Source organism: Phalacrocorax aristotelis, chromosome 5, assembly GCF_949628215.1.
Source record: "Phalacrocorax aristotelis chromosome 5, bGulAri2.1, whole genome shotgun sequence".
NCBI lineage: Eukaryota > Metazoa > Chordata > Aves > Suliformes > Phalacrocoracidae > Phalacrocorax > Phalacrocorax aristotelis.
In genome coordinates this window covers 51,639,747-51,661,714 of record NC_134280.1, presented here as the reverse complement: position 1 = coordinate 51,661,714, position 21,968 = coordinate 51,639,747, and the positions used below count along the sequence as shown (strand labels likewise).

The window sequence follows — 21,968 nt, the reverse complement described above, 5'->3', positions numbered from 1 at the left end:
AGTCGGAGGAATAGCGAATGAGGTGTAAGCTTAGGGCCTGCCAATGAGATCCACAGCGCATCTCTAAGAAGCAAGGCATTACCCCTTTTCCTTCCTGTACTATGTATTCCTGAGCTTTCTCCAAGCCCCTCTCTCTTTACATCAGACAAGATAGTCAGTTCAGATAAAGAGTTGTAAAGTCCAGGGCAGCATTTATCTCATGAGATCAAGACAAATATTTCTCCATCAAGAAAAGGGAAAATGATGTTCTACGGCATGGGAACAAGTTGGCTGCTTAGAAGCTCAGAGAAGCTGCTGCCAAGTCACTAGAACAAGAGGCAAAGGCAATTTTCAGGCTTCTCCAAAGCTGATGAATGAGAACGGGTCAGTCTAGGCTGCCTTGAGCCCTGGCAGCCTGTCCTGCCCACCTCCACAGCTGCAGCAAAATAATAAAAGGGCTATGCCAAAAATCTATCTGTGAATGGTTGTAAAGAACTTTTGTATCGATGCTTTTTAATAATTAACACACTACTAATGAACAGTCCCAGCAATGCATAGAGAGAGACTGCTTCACAGCTCGAGAGCCCACGCGTTGTGTCCACATGCACACTGACGCACACTCACCCTGTGGCTGATTCTGCAGTGCAAGCACCCACTTACTACTGTGCCCATTCTACAGCAGAAGGAACTAAAAGGACATCATTCATGGGACAAATGCTATTAAGTCAGATGCAATACCCAGCCCTCCTATCGGCACATTTCAGTCTCTCAGCCAAAACACCAAGAGCTCTGAATTTAGGATCGGCCCCAGCTGCCTGCAGAGTCTTGGGCAATTCTCTCAGCTCCTGCCTCTCCACCTGAATAACACTGCCTTGCTTCACGGAAAGAGGAGAGGATTGATTAAACTCTGTAGCAAGGGACAAAGTACCCACTCCAGAGTCCTTTCACTTGACCAAGTAGGAGTAAGTGAAAACTGCCATGGAATCCATTATTCAACTTCTTCTCAAGCCAGAAACAGAAAATAACGATTGGCCCTCATCTTATCCTGGGAAGAATTTTATATGTACATACACTCCTAATTAACAGAAGGCTACCAAGTACTTGAAAAAACTGATGATTTTATATATATGTATATGGATGAATGATACAGGAGCCTTCAAAATCTTAATCTGCAGAGTCCTCTTCTGCTTTTGCACACAAAATTAATGTTACTTTCTTCTGATGTGCAAGTATTAATGTAGATTGTTCCTTCACGGATTTTCCAAGGAATTGCATTAACTGCATTACTGCGGTGGACTTGTCTGGGTTAGCTACTTTCCCATACCAGTGAATGTGGCAATACTGCCCTTCACATCAGAAAAGCCAGCACACAAATTCTAAGCATGCTGTATGAAAATACTAGTTTTAGGCCTCCGCTGTTTTATTTATTCTGTAGGCAGGACTGTAAATGTAACACAGAGATGAACTATTGATTTCCTTAGTAAAGGACCATGGATTTAAAATCATACAGGAACATTAAGAGCCTCAGATTTGATCATCTGCAATTTCTTCTCTCAGTAAAACTGTACTTGAACTGGAGCCCATATTTTGGACTCTGTTTTGATCTTACAGACAACTGTACTGTACCTCCTGCATCAAACTACAGTACATGACTCAGAGGGAAGTTAAAGTTCCTGATCTCTTTATTAAGAACAAATAAAAACCACTGCAAACCAACAGGCTGAAGCAGGGAGGGAATCCTTCCCAACACTTTTTCACTGTTTTTACCTCTGAAGAGCGAGGACCAACATTCTCTATGACACACTTGTCAGCATAATAGTGCTGACTGCTTTATGAATAAAAATATTTTATTGGATTTTTTTCTTTCCTCCTTACCCACACATTTATTGAACTATCAGCCTCAACAGCAGCCAATAACAGGGAATTCTACAAGATGGTGATGTGGAGCATAAGAAACATTTATCTTTTAAACCTAATCCTTAATATTTTCAAGAATTCTTCTGTGTTCAGGACAGGTCTTTAGTATGTCATGACTGCTTCATGACTGATCTCTCCCACCTTTCTAGTGCTTCTAATAGTTTCTGTTACCCTTCGCTGAAATGAAGTAACCAAACTCAATATTAAATTCACAGTGAGGAGAGTCCGTCAATTTGTACTGAATACCTTTCTAAATACGTGCCAAGTTTTGTGTTTGGGGTTTGGAGGCCCACTGCATACTAAGTAGATGCCTTTATTAGGATGTCATGATGCCTTTATTAAGATGTCATGTGTGACATGTAGATCTTTCTCCCAAGAGGTTAAAAGTAATTCAGAATCCAGTAATGCATACAACTAATTTTAAATTGCCCCTCTACTTTAATTACCTTGCAAGCTAATTCCATGTTCCAGCCACAGCATACCGTCCAGCAACCTAGCTCTTTTCAGTCCTTCAGAAGTGCACCTGACAATCACTCACAGCGTTCGTTACTTAATTTGGAGTCTTTCTAGAAAGTAATGTTGGCAGCTTACCCACTTGTCCAGGTTATTGTTAAACATACTGCATATAACTAGCTCCACTGTTAATCTTCATTTTATTTTGATACTTTTAATTTTTATTTATTTATTGTTATTTTCTCTTTCCATTCCAGATTAAGCTGTTTATTGGTCATGTACCTGATGACTCTGAATTCATGGCAATATTTTGCCACCTACCCTGTGATCTTTAAGCTCCCTTAGTTTTCAAGTTTTCAGTTGTAAAAGACCTGGACAATTTTGACGGAATAGGCAGGTTATGCACAATTATGCCTTTGTTTTGGGTTTATTAATATAAGGGGGTTTTGCTGTTTGTTTTTTTTTTTTAAGAAAAAATATTTTAAGGATAAATATAATTCAGATAGGCACTCTTGCCCTTACAACAGAAATACCAAGTAAGCACAGAAACAAAGATCAAACATGAGTAAAATTTGAAACCACAAACAAAAGCTTTGTTTACTAAACTTTTATACATTCACTTTGGCTTTCCACTGGAATGTAAGTACACGTGTGTTGCAAGAAGAAACTTGGAAAGACAATGAATTGTGTGCCTTTGCCTGTGCTAAGGACACCTCCTTTGTAACAACATTAATGTGGCTCTTAAATTGTAAGCATATCTTTTAAAAATCCTATTCATTTTGATGGGTGTCTCTTCCTACATGTTCCTAGTAAGGCTTGTTGGCTTCTTTGCTTTTTTGTGGGGGTTTTGGGTATTTGTTTGTTTTTGTTTTTTTTTAAATGGCAGATGTACTTGGCAGTATCTGTGACCTTGAGTTATACACATGAGCAAGAAAGAGAGCCCAGTCCTGCAAGGCTGTTTATGCATTCTGAGAGAGCTCCTTCTGAAAGGGGCGTCTAAAGGAAGACAGAAGCATGATGTGCATACCAAGCCAAGTGCTTCATGATTTATTTATAGGGAAAAGGGGCATAAAAATGCGCTGAAGGGGAAAGAAAAATGAAGAATCTGACTTACCTTGTCAGTGTAGACGAAGAACAGAATCACAACAGTGAGCTCCAACAGAAATATAATTAACAGCATGATAAAAAACTGTCAAGAGAAGAAGGGACAGGGGAAAAAAACAAAAAGCAAAAACCATCAACATCTATTTCAGCTTCCTCTGGATGCACAATAAGTACATTCAGCAGATCATGCAGAAGGGGGAGTGGGAGACATACAGGCAGCAAGATGCAAAGCTGCTGTGTTACAGCAGAACAGAAGGCACGCGACATGCAGCAACTGAAAAAGCAGGTAAAGGACTAGTCAGGAAACACAGCAGTATCTGGGCATATATATGGCTCATATATATTACTGATTTCAGAAGAACAATATAAAACCCCACAAAGGTCTGTCCCCCCAGCAGGCCAGTGCTCTATTTGACAGTAACCCTTGAGGACTCCTCCCGGGCTAGGTTTTCTTTATTTTTTTTCCCCATCAAATCTTTCCCATTAACAAGACAGCAGCGAAATCGACAGCTTAGACTTCACACTGCAAGAGAAGGTAGCCTATTCCATAAACCATACAGTCATAGCTCCTTACGAGGGGAATTGTGGGAGAAGTGAAAGGCACACCAAAAAGCTTGTATACCAAGTTAGCTTTACAAGCAGTTTTGCATAGCTACACAAATCACCCACAGGTTTCAACTGAAAGGGCTGATTTGTACTGAAGACATCAGAGCAGAGTTGGTCCATTTCTTTTTCTCCTCATAAGCCATGGAACTGTCTAAAACCCAGTAGTCAAAATCATAAAGGAGTGGATAAAAAACTTTTTAACACAAGAATTTCAGGTAGAGACTAAAGCCCTCAGCTCTGATTGACTTCAGCAAGAACTACTATTGGTAATGACAAACACTTTTTAAAAACAATATCCACTGCTTTTTGTTAAGGTGCTGGACAGGTCTGCCGCTCAGGTCTGCAGCAGCGTTAACACAGCAGTTGCACAGGCTTTAGAACATGTGCTATCAGAGCATTCAATGAAACTGGGTTTTGCAAAGATCGGTAAAGGAGAGAGAGCAATTATGGAAACTTCTTAGGCTCAGGCAAAGGTCCTGCTCCCTATGACACAAACTCCGTACACTTAGCAGCCAGCAAGGCTGGAATTCTAATACTGAGAAACACTGACTTAACTGAAATCCTATCCCCAAGAGAAAAAAGCAGTTACCCTCTCTTTAGCTTCGACCACAAGGCTGCAAACCTATGAAAGTTTAATAGCTACAAAGCCTTATCAGAGCTTCTTCACTGCTTGGTAGGTCAAAACCAAACATTTGAACCTATAGATTTCTGTGACTGAATGGAGGGCAAAAGGTCAAGAAAGGGAAAATACCTTTCTCCACTAGTATAATTACACTGTCTACAGAACTCATTGCATTTTGCCCTGCGAGTCTTAAATTAAAGCTTATTTTCAAATCTTCATCACTAGTATCTTCACACCTGCCTGACCCTAATACTGGATCCTATTACTGCCCAGTTTTGAATCACAGAACTCATTCACGCTCACGATCGAAGCTGATTTCAATATCATTACCATCCAACACTGACCTTCTGTATGGCTTTGCAAACCAGCCTTGGTGCAGCTTGCTTATTTTTTTACATTTACGATTTTAGTCTGCTGCATAGCATTAACTGAAACAGGACAAAGCAAATCACTCTTTGCAAAGCTGCGCAGACAGGTTGCTATATTTTATTTGGCTGTGGGGTACTTTTTTTGCTCACCCATAAAGCATGGCTTTTCCAAAATGTGCATGTGAACACCACTGCCTCCCTGTGAAATTCACTGACATAACCTGGAGTACATTAGGCTATTTCTAGAACAAATGAAGGACTCGTACCCATTACAAACAGTGATCAGCATTTCCTACCACAGGACCCCAATTTTGTCAGCTTATAATTTTGCCAAACCTTAATTGTCTATGCTTATCTATTCTGAGCTTGTTTCTGTCTAAAGGATAAAAGCTTTTGGAAGATCTTCAAAAATAGCACTTCAATTACTTCCAAGAATGAAGCAGGGCAAAGTATGTTCTCTGCTCCGCTTAAATTTCTGATGGCTTAATTTGAAATCCTCTCATGTTCTGGTGTTTAGAGCAGGGACCTGAAACGAAGTGCAGCTCCATTTCAGGCATGTGCCTTTTGTCTTACCCAGCTATGAGTGGATTTTTGTGGGAAAGTCATTAGCCTTGAAAAAAACTGCATTTCACGCATCCAGTAGAGATAAGAGGGCTCAGCAGCTAAAACCTTCAAAGTCTACAACCACAAAAAACCTACTCACATCTTTCCTGCAGCTCACATGTGACCCAACAACTTGCAAACCATCCCACTGAACATCTTCCACACTCCTGTGGCACCCACACATGCGCGCAGTGCCTTTCTGCTGTCCCCTCAGAGCTGATGGCCTCCAGTCCCACTTCACAGAACATCACCTCAATGAAACAGCAGGTATGGCTGGGAAATGGAGTAAAATTCAGGGACCTGTTTTTCTTGTGCTCTGAAGAAAGCTTTCGTCCCTCTCTGCACTCACCAGCACAGAGATAGGACAGATGAAGCCAGGAAATGACTTTGCAGGAGAAAGGGGAGCCTGAGGAAGAACATCTTTAACAGCAGATAGGAAACGCTTTGGTTTAGGATATGATCTGGCTATCAATTTTAGAGAAACTGGACCTACTGGCAGTAGCCAATTGGGGCAGGAGAAACCAAAGAAAAAGGCAAGGCCTATACAGCACAGGGGACGCCTGCTCATGTGGATACCCAGGAAGAGCTACACCTTTTAGAGGATGGCAGCCCATGGAGGACCCCACTCTGGAGCCACGGGAAAAAAAAAGACAGCAAGAAACAAAGAGCAGCAGAAAAAGGAAAGCACCCCACACTGAACCCCATGGCTGAATGCTAAGTGCGGGGAGTGGACTAGAGACTGGCAAGGGGGAAGGAAAGGTGTATGGAAGGATGTTGAGGTGTTTTCTCAAGCATGTAATTGTTTGTCATTATTTCTCAATACTAGAATCAGTAATTAAAAGTTTATCTCAATTGAAAATAAATTAAATGACATTTCATGACTCTAGAGTATTTTCCCCTGCAACACCAAGTCATACAACTCTGCTAAAACTCCCCATCTTAGGACTGGAGCAGACAGCTGCTGTCACCAGCTATGCTGCTGTGCCAGCAGCAGAAGCTCACGGGCTGGATCTCCTGGCAAGACCATGATGGTGCACCTTCCTTCTTCAGTTCATACTAGAGAAATAGGTATGACATTGCCACTGTAAAATATGCTAAAATTGTGAAGTCAAGCACTCAAAATTTAGGAAATCTCAGAATAAAAGTTCTCTCAGTGATGGTTATATACCATGTCTAAGTCTTTCCCTATACTGGCTCAGAGGTTCCTCCAAGCTATTACTGGTGGGAATTGAGTTTCATGCACTGCAGATTTTGGAAGTCATACAATGAACAAAAATTTATGTACAGTGTTCAGAAAGTCAAAACCTAGATAAGTAGGATTATATTTTTTTCCACAGAAAAATATTGTTGTTTTTAAATAAAACCGCTACTTTTATCTTTCTTACTATTTGCATTCATTGACAAAAAAAGTATACTGTTATATCACAGATAACATGTATTAGTAATCCCACTCTGTGCTGACAGTAGAGACATATACTGTATCTTTTACTGCAAAAGTAAATTAGGTGAGGTCAACCTCAAGGTGGAGGCTTCAAATTCACCACCTGGTAAAAGCTACAAGCACTTACATGTCAGCACATTTATCATCCCCATCTAAAGAAGAACCCTACCTGAACCCAAATCAACAAGTCAGAAAGTAAAGACTGAGGCTTCAGACTGAGCTGGCTGCAAAGCATAACCTGCACACATCAGCACATCTGATCCACTGGACTGAAGTGCATGCATGGACATATGCACATCCTGCTCCTTTATTCCCATAGCACCTTCCAACAAAAGTTTGCTTTCAATTCCACCCAAAGGGAATGATGCCCAATTGGCATAATGCATTCAAACTTAAGAGAGAAACATAAGCCCACTGAAGAATCACAGCACCCAAACCCCCACCACACCTGCTGGAAATTCTCACTACTCCATTTCAAACGAGTTCTCTCACTGTTGTGATAAATACAGAGAAGAATAAAAATGAGTTTTGCTTCGCTTCACTGGGGCTGCAGGCTGTTGTCATAATAAAGATTTATGCATGGAGAAACAACAATCCCAAAGCAAAGCATTCATGTAAAACTCCATTAAAAAAAAAAGATTAATCTGACCTCATACAGAGAGATGCTTTACCACACTACTTGTCAAAGTGTGGGATGCAACCTTGTAGAGGTTCACTGGAGAGGTACCTACTGCACAGCTTTTCAAAAATTACACCTGAAATAACCCCGCAGAAATTTTGATGAGAAGGGAGGTAAGGCGACATTTTTCTGTCTAGCTACCACCATTGATTTCCAACCCTTCAGAAAACTAAGGCCAGTTTCTCAGCACTTACCTTCATATTCTACAAAACTCATGACTTTCCCACAGGTTCCCATTAAAGGAGTAAAGGAAGTACGCAACTACTATCAGGCCTACCTCATAGGTGTGCATCACGCTCCTGATGTCAGAGAGAGAAATCTGTTAGAGAAGAGGTCCTGACTTGCAATTCCATTCCCATTGGAGCTGTACTAGGCTTTTGACCCTAGTTCCAGTTCCCTTCATCCAGCCTCTTAATATTGGTGGGAGAATTAAGAACAGTTCCCTATGTACATCATTTAAAGTAAGTCTCTATCACAGCTCACAAAGGCACAGAACAACAAGTTAATTATATTTTCTTCCCAAACAAACAAGATTCTCTGTTTTCTCAGATGTTATAGACACTTGCCTCTCTGCATGATGACTGAGCATCACACACTAATACAGAGGATTGGGTCTTTTACTTCCCCACTGCCTCTCCTTCCCAAATCTTCTCAATAGTTCTATTATGTTGCTCAAATTGCCCATCTCTCCATGTCAGGAGTAGCTGATCTCCTCACAGTCTCCCAAAGACGGAAGTGACCAAGTACAATGAAAACCAATCCATGATCATCTTGTTAGTCTCCTAACATTTTTCTGTGTGACTAAACATGATATAACTGATGACAAGTTCAAGAATGCTGTGTTTAGACTGATCCCTGAAGTAATGCTTTTAGTTTGATGGGAGTCTGCCTCAGAAGGAGACAGTAAGACCTCAGTGTGCCAGACCCTCTTCCCAACTTAGCTGGTGACAGGAGACAGAAATTTCTTGCAAAGTATTATTTAAATCCACTTCAATAAACAAGAATGTAGTAGGGAGACCCAAAAGCCAGCAGTCTCTTTGGAATAGTGACACATTCCAAAGCAGTTTTAAAGTTCATGGGTTAGCAAATAATTTGTTTAGACCAAAGAGGCTACAGATTAGCATAACCTACCTAAGAGACTGGACAAATAACTTCAACAGTCAGCCTTGTGCTGTGTTCCATCAAGTAGTGCCTACATGGCTAATCTGTCTGCAAGGGGCTTCTTTTCTGACAGACACAATATGAAGTAAAACACATGAGTAGGGAAATTGCTCCTGTGAAAGTGCTCTAGCAAGCTAACTGCTCTTGGCCTGCAGCAGCGTCCAGGATGAAGAGAAAAATGGAAGATTTACAGGTAATCTTTCCCCTGTAACATCAACTGCAAGTTTGATACAGTCAAGTATTTTGCCTTTTAGTTAGGCTGGATTACCAAGTCCTCACTGATCATCTTTAATTTCAGTGCTATGTTTAACTTCCTAATTAACAAGCACCTCAGGTAGAAGAAATTACAGAGGATTCACTGGGCTAAAATTGTTGGTCTGCCAAGAGGACTCTAACTTCATAGCTTGGGAAGGAGTTTGTCTGTCTGGTCCTAACATGTACATATATAACTTTGGTCTTCAAGAATAATCCAGCTCTGGCTGCTAGAAGACAGAGACTCTTAGAATCTCAGAAACATACAGGTTGGCAATGACTGCTGGAGACCATCTGGTCCAACTCCTTCCTAACAGCACAGTCAACTAGATGAAGCTGTGCAGAGCCGTGTCCAATCACCTCACTGGACACCTTTTTCCAATACTTGACCATCTTCATAATAACAAAAATATTCTGTATCACTATTTGGAATTTCCCTTGTTGTAACTTGTTTCTGTCACCTCGTCCAATCCTCAAGAATCCTTCTAAAAGCCGTATTTTCTTTAGTTTCTGCTGTAAAGTAGTTGAAGATAAGAAATTAAAAGCAGGAGGAGATTTTATTCCTAAGACAGGACAAACTCAGCTCTCTCAGCCTGTCCTTGCGCATCATGTGCCCCATAATCATCATGGTGGCCCTCCATTGGACTCCTTCCCCTCTGGTGTATGTGTCTCTTCTACTGGGGAGCCCCAAATTGGACTAAGCACTCCAGATGTAGCCTTATCTTATTCTGGAAGAAGGTGTTATTCTTTCTCAGTTTCAAGAAATGTAAGGGAATATGAGGCTTGGTATGGCCCACAGCTACCCAATTATTACATTTATCTTTTTATTCTGATTTAAAACAAAGGCACATATTGAAGTGCAGGCTCTCCAGACATTTCAAAGATCTCTGCTTCTTCTGATCAAAAGGAGGAGGTCCTTTATTTTTGAATTAAAAAGAAGGTTATCAGATTGTGTTACTGTGCTTGAGGCTTAAGCTATCTGCCACAAATAAATTTTTTAATTGATTTTTGTATTATAATTTGATATGAACAGAAATACTATCAAAAATTACATCACATTTTGCACATAACCTTCTCTGCAGGGATAGCACCTTATCTGTAATACTGAAGGTGTAAACAGTATCTCTCTTTTTTGGATAAATGAAGTTAAACCTTCACCCACAAATTGACAGAGCTCCATGAAAGTCAAAAGAACTTAATGGATTTTATAGCAGCCACACTTTACCAAGTTGCCTGAAAATGAAGAACTTGAATTTAACACACTTTTAATTTTCCTGTTCTCTTATCATAAATTATATCATTCATATTGAAGTAATATCTATCAGACTGAGTGGAGCTGCCTCATTACTATGGTTGGCATGGTCAAAATCTTATGTCTCCCCTGCAGAAGTGTAGCATCCTCATGCCTAACCAAATTAAAACAGATGCATCAAGAAACTTAGATGCATGAAGTCATAAATCATAAGGCGATAACACTGTCAGAGATCCTTTGTCAGATATTGCCAAATTTACTCCATATCCCACACTTTGGAAAAAAATCAAACTACCTATGAAAAGTCAAAATCAGTGCAAGAATTCCTGCTGAGGTACTGGAAAACATAACTCCAGGTACTGGAAAGCAACCCGCTCTTTATAGGGCCCTGTACCTGCTTTCAGGTACCAATGCTTGCCAGTGTTGGCTCTGGCTTTCTAAGCACAGCAATACAAAGATCATCCCCAAGGATGATAAAAGTTTCCCAGAACAGTTTTTTTTATTACATACTGGTACATGACTTCCACAGAATAAAAACTGATATGGTACAGATTTTATCAGTATTCAAAAAAGAAAAAAAAAAATTTAAACTTTCTTCCACTTTTGAAAGCGAAAGTGTTTAATGTATCACTAGTTCTCACAAGAAGTTTGATTTCACATAAATCCCCAAAGGCATTTTGATCTGATATAATAATAGAGAGTAGGAACATTATGAAAGGCTTGCTTAGTTTTTTAAAATTGTCTTTGATTTTCTTTTCCAAGGAAATGAGCAAAGAGGGGAGAACAGAAGAAAAAGTGCAATGGGAATTCTACTTGCATCTTAGAAATTACTTATTCTGCAGCCTGGAAGACTTGTACAGAAAGTGAGAGAGCAACGAATGAGAAATGACAGGACAGTGCCCAGACAGTAACAATAACTGGGATTACAGTCAATAAAATCCCAGTGTATTGATCTACCACATGAACTTCACAACAAAAGGGAAAGGGCAGCTTGCTTCCATCAATTTCCATCACAGTGGATTCTGATTCTACATCTCAGTACCAAAGTTCTTCTGACATTTGGTTTGAATTCTCCTGTTGTTAGTTCCATACCATTGCTCCTACTTACCACCCTTTGTAGCACCATGCATGCTTCCTTTCTGCCCACAGTATTTAGACTTCTCTAATATTTGTAGACTTATATCCCATCTGAGCCCTCTCTCTGCCATGCTGTGCATATTTAGCTCTTTTAATACTTCCTTGGAAGTAAATCTCTTTAGCCTCCTGATCTTTTTTTTTAGCATAAAAATGATAAGTTTGCTCATAAACTGTAAAAAGGCAGTAATGTATATGAGCAAACTTATAAACAGCAACTCCATTATGAAAACGGCATGTATCTAAATTTGGTACATCAGCTATTTTTCTCTAAAAGCCTTAATAGTTAATTCATTCTGATTGTGGCAAAGTTGCGCATGCTTTATGCCTGCTGGATATATAGTACAGCTCTGTTTATGTTTGGACTATATTTTTAATGAATGTGCAAAAACTCCTGCTGATCAATAAAGCTCAAAGAAATCTGCAGTAATTATTCGTGGGAAGATATACAACATATGCAGTTTTAACACATTAACAGTGTTTCACTTTAGTCGCATTAGTGCTTCCAGTTGGAATCATTCAGTCTTACTGCATTAGTAAGTGAGAGTTGAGAGACTTGACATTCCCATACTATATGTCACAGGATTTTAACTGGCATTTTGTGGCGTTTCGAGTTGTTTTCCATCGTCTCCAAAAACTGACTCAAAATCAATAAAATATCATCAAATATTAGCCAGGTATCACTCTCACATCACAACACTAGGTGGATACTGGCCCAGTTGACAGATCGTAGATTATTATTCCTTAGCACAAAGAAAGGTCTCGCTGGTTTTTGACTATGTTTAAGGGTTGCTTCATCTCTTCTGCAAACATAAATGCAAAGCTGCGACAACATCTGGTGTCAATCTTTACCCTAGTCAAGACAGAAACTCATCCTACTTGTGAAGTACAATGCAGCTGAAGAACTAAAACATTAGACTAGCTCTTGTAAGTGCCTGCTTCACTCCATTAATAACAAAGGCGTTGCTTGAGTCCATCTAACATAGTTAACGGAAGTAGAAAATACAACTAAAAGGCTCTGGGCTTGGGGTTGATTCAGTATTCTCCACCTATGGCAAAGACATGCACAGTTAATTAGTGTCTAAACTTACACCTTTTACTCAGACTTTAGCATCACCCGTGTACTTAGTAAATAGAGCTTCTTCCATGAATCTACCATCCCCGGGATATTTCTTGTCATCTGGAGCTCCAGCATGAAATGCTATCGGACAGCTCAGTGCCCTGAGAGGAGAAAAGCAGCAGTGAGTGGTGCCCGCACACCCTGCTTGGGGAGTAAGTGAGTCGGCAGGGCCGGCTTCACACTCATCTTCACACCAAACATCTGGTTGATCCCAAGTGCTGGGCTAACTGACAGAAGCTCCCCCAAAGTGATAAGAGCAAATGACATGACCATGCTGCTCAGCTGAATTATGATGAGCTGAAGGGGTAAAAAATTACCCTGAAATTCTGCAGTTCTCCTTTTACACATATTTGCAAACCCTGAGCGAAGCTTGCAATGGGACCTCACCTGCTAATTATAACAATAGAAGATTTCTCTTATTTCTAGGAGTCTCAAAACAGCATCTAGGAACTGCACTGCATGTGTAAGTGAAGAAAATGGTGAGAAGCAGATGGTCAAGAAGAGAAAAAAAGGACAAGGTAGAGTATTTTGTCTGTATTTAAATTCTACTTCTGGCTTTCTCCCCAGTTTATTGTTCCCAAATATGCTGCACAGAGGCTGCTGCATCAGATGCACATGGGTCAGTCTTGCAGTAGCTTAAAAAAATGAAAAGCAAGTTAGTGTGGTTTACCTAATTCTGCCTTTTAGCTGGTAATATTTTCCTACTGGGGAACTAAAATGTCTATAGCATCAAATCAGCTCTGGCTACGCCTTGTGTAGGCATTACTGAATTACACAAGCTAGCCTTCATTTCTTTACCTCCAGAGTTAAATTTTTCTGAGGTTCAGGTATTTCTAAACCTTAAAGAAAAAAGCCAATGATGTCCTTTAATTTAAGAAGCAATATTAAGGTGGCTAAAATAGCAAATGAATGACTGGCAATATAAGCACAACCGCTGCTTTGGTAAGCCTACGGCTTCCTGTCTGAAGAGATAATTGTATTGTTAAGAAGAAAAAAAATCAAATGTTATCCTCAAAAGTGACATGAATGTATGGGCTGGCAAGGAGCACAGAGGTTACCTGTCCTTTACTTTTGAAATGGGAATATTCTGTTGCCTACCAGACCTTGCTGGTGACCCTAGGTCTGGCGCAAAAGCCCATCAAAATCAGCAGAGGTCAGTCTTACAGATCAGACAATGAACATGTCTGTCCGGAGACTGCAAGTTCTGGCAGAGAACAGGCTTCTTTGTGTTTTCCTGACCACCATGTAGTCTTATGCTCTGCTCTTCCACTGTGAGGTTCATTGGGCTACTTAATTGTCCTGGTAATTTGATGTGCAGTGAGGTATCTGTGACCCATGTCAAATCCTTACAGACAGCAGCGTAGGGCAAGATGAGTCTTGGTTTCTGAGTCCCCTTCTGAAAGGGCTCAGAGCCAGGTTTCTTTTCAAGAAACACTTGAATGTGAGAGTTCATTGAATGTTGGGACAAAAGATGGGGTGAGATAGGCTTTCTAAGTGATAGGGGATCTTGAGACTGTGCAGACTGTCAGGGAAGCTGATGTTGCTAATACACAGCTACTAGTTAATAGATTAATCAACCAGGAGTTAGGAACTTGTAAACACTGATAGCCATTTAGACAAAAAGATTAAGCCTTGATATAAACTAGTATAGCTCCCCTGACTTCTGCACATGGCACTGTCACACTGTTTGACTGACATAAAGCAGCATCTTGGCAAACAAAAAGGAATAGAGACATTAGGAAAAGGTTCTTTACTGAGGAGGTGGTCGGTCACTTGAAGAGGCTCCCCAGGGAAGTAGGCACAGCACCAAGCCTGTCAGAGTTCAAGGAGCATCTGGACAATGCTCTTAGTCATATGATTTAGTTTTGTAGTCCTGTGAGGAGCAGGGAGTTGGACTCAATGATCTTTATGGGTCCCTTCCAACTTCAGATATTCTCTGATTCAAAGCATATCAGGTGCTAGTGGTATTGCATCAGTCTATATTAGAAAAATAAATACTACCCTATGAGGTAAGCCCTTCCTACACATTGAGCCTAGGCTGAAGCCTAAAAAGAGGAGGGAAGGAAACCAGCTTTATTCTTTCTCTCCTCTGTTTCCAGGTTCTTTGATTAACTGCTACCAGAGCTGAAGAAAAGAAGGGAGAAAGAGGAGGACTCAGACAGGTCCCATCCACTCCGGAGTTTCAGTATCAGCCAAGTGGAAGGAACTAAAAACTGAAAAGCAACGAGGAGCAGGTTCTTAATAATAAAAGACAGGCAACAAAACTAGGGGAGTTTGGTGCTCAGTACTTATAGTCCCAACTGGTAGCAAGTTAGGGCTTTCATATGCAACACAGCACTACACAGAGAAGTGTTACACATGATGTATAATGCACTCAGACTGTATGTATGGTATCTTCCTGATCTCTGCATCACTTGCTTGCTGCTGTGGCTGCAGCCACAATTTCCCTGATTTCGCTACTCAAGATTGGTAAAAGAACACAAGCTCATGTACTAAGCTGGAATGAGAATCTACTGTTTGATCTGTAGCACTAAATTACTGAGATGAAGTCATTCATGGGCTATTTCTTTCCCATTTAGTTGCTTTGAAATAAATTCCCTGTCACCAGTGGAGTTTCAGCTGTCAGCTCTCTGATTGGATCCAGCGACTCTACTGAAAACAGTAGGTATTTTTATTCTCCTTTTTTTCCCCACTCATTAATTTTTTCCTCATTTTCTTTATTGCTATTTCACTTACAGATGAGCTGGCTGAGGTTCAGAAAACTCTCAGCAGCACAGTACAAAACATCATGGGTACTCATTTTCCCCTTGGACTATTCCATAAATAAGAGCCTTTTGATGTCTGAATAGTCATTCAGATATGTATATAGTATAAGCTCTTTGCACAGCCTGTCCTGACATAATATCAAGGTTCAATTCTGATCTTATTCATTCCAGCAACTGTGATGAACTTCTCACTTATTAACCTGAGGTTCTCATTTAAATTAAGCCAAACACATAGATCTGTCTGTTAATAATTATTTTCTTTCCCATTCTCATTAATAATTCTTTTTTTATTTTTTAGAAAAACCGAAACAAACAAACAAAAAAACCAAAACAACAAATCAGGCTCATCTACAAATCATGAATAAGGAGAAAGTGGGCGTATCTAAGCAATCTTCTTGCTTATCTAATACTTGATCCTTGATCTAATCCTTGACAACATACCCAAACTTGGTGCTTTATAAAGAAGGCAGATGGCTTTGAGTAATCAGAGAGGAATCAGCATTTTGTCTACTTCAAGCCCTTTCCCCTTTCTAATATATTCCTTTATGAGCAATACGTGGTGAAGAATCACCTGTGCCAGCTTAAGGCCTTTTTAGGCCTTCAGGTCTACACAAACAAGACTCATCCTTTACTTCTTTTGAATGGATTATTGGCCATGTTGTACATCCCAACCAGGAGCAGAAGAATGTGTTCTTCACACCAAATCATTGGAGAAAAAAAAAAAAGAAGCTTCACTAAATGAGAGGGTGAAATATAGAACTGCCAATGGATCTTATTTCTTTCCAGAACATGAGTTATTAAGTTGCATGTGCCTGGAAACATGGTCTCTATACATGTGTGCTGTAACAACCAAACTGACATAAAAATCCTTCCTTCGCAAGGGGCTGGATACTGTTTTTCACCAGTGACTATGATTTCCTGGACCAAAAGTAAGTTTCTATTTGAAAAAAATTTGCATTAGACCATGTTCACATGCCCTTTCTGGCAGCTTCTCTGAATGTCCTATTTCCCATTTAACGGAAGGTAACACTGCAATTAGGCTCGTCGGCTCAGCTGGGACAGCCTGCAGTGGAGCTCATGGAAATGAGATAATTGTGCCAATTAGTCACTTTCAACAAGATAAAAATTGAGAACTAATTTTGCTTTGGGATATTTATCATTTGTACATAATACATATGATGAAAGAAATCAAAATCGTCATTACTATTATAGAAACATGGACAAAACACTTCTTAAAGGTCATTGTAGCACACAGGCCAGCTAGACTCTGCTGTAATCAGAGGCAAATGACATAGGCACTGAGCTGAGATTTAGACAATTTGGGTTTGCTTTATAGCTCTCCCACAATCTCCCAGTGCAACCTATGCAAGACACTTAGTTTTACTGTGCTGCAGCTCCCCATCTGTCTAATGAGGATAGTAATACTTTCCATTTGTCTTATCTATTTAGATGGTAAGCTCTGCTGGTGAGGGGCATCTTCTTACCATGACTTTTATGCAGAACAAGCATCCTGATCTCATGGGCTGCCTGCAGGGGATACCGTAACACAGATGATAAATAACATAATCCATCATGATTTAATGTCTAGAGCTGAGATTTTTAATCTGGACTATCCATGGAATAATGACCTTTTCCAGTGCAAGCATATAAATATAGATGTCTGCTAAACATGTATGAAAGGCAAAGAATTCAGGCAATTTAGCTCCTCAAACACAGATCTTAAACAGCTACCCTGAAAGACAATGTTTATACAGACACTTAAGGATCAGCTTTGTCAACATTTGAGCATGAAACAGAAAAAAGTACTCAATTGGGCATAAATTTCTTTAGCATAGAGTAATGGCATGTGCACATGTACATACTGCACCTGCCTAAAGTCAGTACTATGATCAAGTCATCATAACTGATTGTGCTAGAGTGGTACAGTGAGCTGGTGCCTTGTCTTCTGCAAGGACCTGCCCTCAGCTGAAAAGCACATGTATGGCAGTGGGGTTAAGAGCGCTCAAAGCTAAATGCAAACTCAAAGCTAAAATTCACAAAGACGATGGATACAACTAATAGCTCTGATGGACATTAGAACTATAACACATTTGCAAAGGGGAAGGAAGCAAAAGGAGATTCCTAATTTTGTTTCAAGATAGCTTATAGAGATTTGCAGTACAGCTAGATGATCCTGCAGTGCAGGATCAAATACCTATGAAAAAAAATCAACTGAGGTCAATAAACTAACTTTCTCAAGTCAGACTCTTAGCTTATTACCTCTGTCACCTGTTCAGGACAGTGACCTAACCCATCAGAACAAAGATGCATTTTCTAATTACAGCTGAGCTTGTAGCAGAGGGACCTCTATTATACAGTCTTGAGCAACAAGAATAGCAGAAATTTCAAAGGAATCTTCCTGAAGCAAGAAAGCATTGTTTGCCTGCTTCAGTCATCAATTTGCATCTACATTCAGATGCAAGATTATATACACCGGGTTGTATACTTTTTTTCAAGAAATGCTAGTTGCTCTGATTTCCCTAGGGAAATATAAAGATGGAAAAGTTTATCTTCTTTCACATGGTAGCTAGAGTAAATAAGAATCATTGTAAATATCCATTCTTTGTTCACTGAGATCTCAGAATGACAGCTGCACAACTCCCCCCATCTGTGTGTTTTTGCAGAATGCATAAGATGGTTGAGGTTTCCTTTTAAATTTTTTTTCATGCTCCATTTTAGATTTTCATATTATTCTATTCCTCTGAATACAGAGAAATAGGAAGGGGCCTGGTTTTTAAGAGATTAATAAGGCATTGTCCTGGCTATACATTGCCACTGAGTAAAGAATATCTGCCAGCTCCTTAGCTGGTGGACACCGGGTGAAACTGTGAAGCTTTAGGCTATCTAAACACTCTATTCAGAGTTAACATGGATCTTTCCTGACTACTGCATGTAGCTATGCAAAATCTCATTTACAACTTAAACTTTACTTCTGCTTTCAACCTCCTTTCTCCATCTGTCCTCTGCTGCTTAAAAAACTCCTTTCTTTCAAAAGTCATTGGCAAATGCCAGAGGTAAGCAATTATTATCATTTACACCGAACATCACAGCAGCCTAATACCAAAGACCTTACAGGCTTGCTAAGACAACCCAATACAAATGTCATATATGGAGAACATAAAGATACAGGATCAGATTCTTATCTGCTCTGCAACCTAGTGTATGAAATATAAATAGATTGAAATGTCTCTTTGATACTGCTCATTTCTCATTCACTGAAGCAGACTCTTCAGGAAATCTCATTCCTTACCACATCATTGAACAGTAGCACTATTCATAAGGCAAGACTATACACAAACATCCTGCTGCATCCGATACCACATAAAATTCTGCTCCTCCAATGCAGGTGGGTTGAGCTAGTAGTTCTTCCTGCCCTGCTCCCTCCCAGTCCATTTTGGGATCCCAGTGGCAGTCCATGCCTCCTGCAATATTTCCAATGTCTTCCTCCGAACCACCCATCCCAGTAACAGCAGCATATTCCCAACTACATCCTTCCCCAACATGTAACTGCCACATCCTTTCCTCTTTCTTCTGCTTTTAGGAAGCAGAAGAAGAGGTGTTTCCAGTCCTTGCAGGTGTAAAGACTAACACCAACCTATCATTAGGATGGGGTACACTACAGGAGATAAGAGCAAGCGGTTATCCAAATTGTTCTTGGTTAAACCAGGCATGTCCATGTGGTCTGTATGCTTATAATGCTGTAAGTGTCTTCAAGGAGATCTTAAGGACATGATTTCAGAGCAGGAGGTGACACAAATACAATACAGGCAGAGCATCTGGAGAACCAGACAACATTCACCTCATTTTTATTACTGTCTATGGTCATACTTAACATCCAAAACTTTCTCTCACACTGTATCAAGCAGAGGAAAGGGGGAGGTCAGTGAAACCTGCTACTCATTCAGAGAAACACAGCCATGTTCTGCTCAGTGGAGCAATGTTTGACCTCTTATATGTAGATTACAAGCTGAGTATCTGCCATCCCACCATGACTGCATCCCTGAGTAAACTTCAGTTTCTCTGTGTATTATCAAAACTCCTATTTTCAACTAGAAGAAAAAGTTAGGAAAAGTTGCTAAACCAAACACTGCACAAGAAGATATGGAGTGACATCACACATGACCAAGACAACTTATTCCATGAGTTGCTGTCACATTTGTGGTAATAGCTTCTGGAGACATAAATTACAGGAATTCAATTCAAAAAGCAATCTTAGCTACTACCAGGAACAAAGCCAGATGTTAAGTGGTGGCCTGGGACATACAGAAAGGAGTGTAAGGACTTGATCCTGCACTGACTGTTAAAACACGGTGCGTGTCACATATACACAAGGTTGCCAGTGCTTAGTAGCTTTCCCTTTACAACTTAGATGATAAAACCTATCACATCCCAGCTACAACAAAACAGTCCTCTTAAGCAGTAGAGAAGGGGCATTCTCAAGGATGTTTAGCAAAAAACAGTTATTTTGGGAAGAGATTCTTTTCATTTTGGCAGAACACAGTGTTGGGAACACCTGTGATATAAAAAAAGGATGAAGAAATGTAGCAACCACACACACTAAGAACAGCCTTGGTTAGATATTCAGCAAGTTATTTCATTCAAGCATTTATTTTGCTACCTACATTACTTAGAGAAAGAGTAGCTGGCCAAAACCAAACGCCCCAGCCCTGATCTTAAAAGTACTATTTCCAACACTAGTCAAATACAACCAGCAATTTGCGGAAAGGAAGACTAAGAACAAATCTACATGCGAAGGCTTTGCTCCCAGAAACAACAGCTCCTACCATCATCCATTTCCCTTCCAAACAGATAGACTCAACAGAGGAACTCACAAGAGCTCAAAAATCTCACTGGTATTTAATGAGGTCAAGTATGTACTGATGCATATTGTGGAAAGTTACTCTAGACTAAACAATAAGTGATTCAACGTAGACTAATGAAACTGTATTTCAACCCTCTATAGTTGGGCTTATTCAGAATTAAAGTAGCTGTAATCAGCTCTAACATAACTCAATTTTGAAGAAAATTGAGTGAAATAGAGACCACACTGAATAGCCATGGTACACAAAGGTAAGGACAGGCAGACAGAGTGGAATGCTGGTACCAAATCAGATCAAGCTTCCCAATTCTTCCATGCAAAGAGTTCCTAAATGAATTTGGATTCCTTTGCATTACTTAACTTGATCCATTAAGTACTGTCCTTACATTATGCACTGAAGGGCATTAGATTAGTCCTTAGATCGTGCATTGAAGGGCATTAGATTCTGGGTATTCTGCACTATGTGTTAGGAGGAGCAGTACCTCCAAACATTGCATCTCCTGAAAAGGATGCCCATCGAGGAGTGGCTGAGTACATTCACCCTAGCTGCAGCAATGATGGCTGATCAAGGGAGACTTCACCCTTGCCAAAAGGAACGATGACAGCCAACAAACCATAGGAGATAAAAGGCTGAAACTCTTCCAGTACTGAGGACTGACTGCCAGATCCTGACCTGATCCTCACATGTAAGACACTGCTCATTCATTGCTGGTCACAACTGAGCTAGGACTTTAATCAAAAAAGCACAAAATAGGTGATTAATTTTGCACATATAAGCTATACCATTACACTCAGCACCATGTGGATTCCTGCTGCATTGGCATTGGAGCTGTAATCCAGTAATTACATCTGACTGGCCAGACACCTCCTCCACAAAGTGGGTATTTATAAGACTGTTAAAATTGTCATGGTCTTTCAGCCTCAGATTTTGACTTCAGCCTTCCCAGTGTAAATTCCCACTCACAAAATTGCCTGAATTTCAATTTATGTTGTTCATTTTAGTTTCAAATCACCTACCGGCCTCATAAATAATCTTTACTAGCCTAGACTGACTAGTCCTGACTTTTATGGGTTAAAAATCAGCAGACACAACCAATTAAGGCAGGGGTCTGACAAGAGTCCTCTACTGAGGCTTGGAATCTCATAGTCACTTAAAAGATTTTTACAGGGTGAATTTTTCTTGGGAGCTGTGTGCCTCGACTCATGCTGTAGTTCCCAGGTATAGTTTGTGAATGTGAAGCACAGTGATGAACAGCCTTTTACAAAGGAATCACCAGCTCACCAAACTAAACCCCAGCTTCACTTCACTCTGAGGTTTGCTGAACCTCATGGTAAAGTCCTGACTTGAGCAGCAAGATCATCTGGCTTCCTGGTCTCCAGCTGAACAGGACCTAAAATATACACTAACACCAACTATAGCAGGCACTCACTACTTCTGAAGTCCAGTTTTGAGTGGCATCAAATTACATTTTGATAAAATACACTAGGGATGTGGATCAAGCCTCTGTTAAATCATGGACAGCTGGCACCTTATTAATCTTTGATTTCACAGCAGCCTCCTTGTGCTGGCACCTTTGCTCCCTGACATCTCAGCCTTTTGAGAGTTAATGATTGGCAAAACCAGTATTGCCAATTCTGAAGGACTTCTTTTCCA

At 40.2% G+C, this 21,968-nt stretch overlaps 1 protein-coding gene across 18 annotated transcripts in view; it reads right to left on the bottom strand.

The window, feature by feature from the left end:
* TSPAN4 (tetraspanin 4) overlaps window positions 1-21,968 on the bottom strand; it is a 464,080-nt gene that overhangs the window by 53,778 nt on the left and 388,334 nt on the right. For 17 of the 18 annotated variants that reach the window (XR_012660751.1, XM_075094496.1, XM_075094500.1 and 14 more), the window contains one exon: window positions 3,464-3,538. The exons of the other annotated variant lie outside the window; for it this stretch is intronic. Coding sequence is in view for 16 of the 17 variants with exons in the window: in XM_075094496.1 (XP_074950597.1) it covers window positions 3,464-3,538 (75 nt within the window). In the remaining variant the exon portion in view is untranslated. The remainder of the gene's footprint in view (window positions 1-3,463; window positions 3,539-21,968) is intronic. 18 annotated transcript variants of the gene reach the window in all.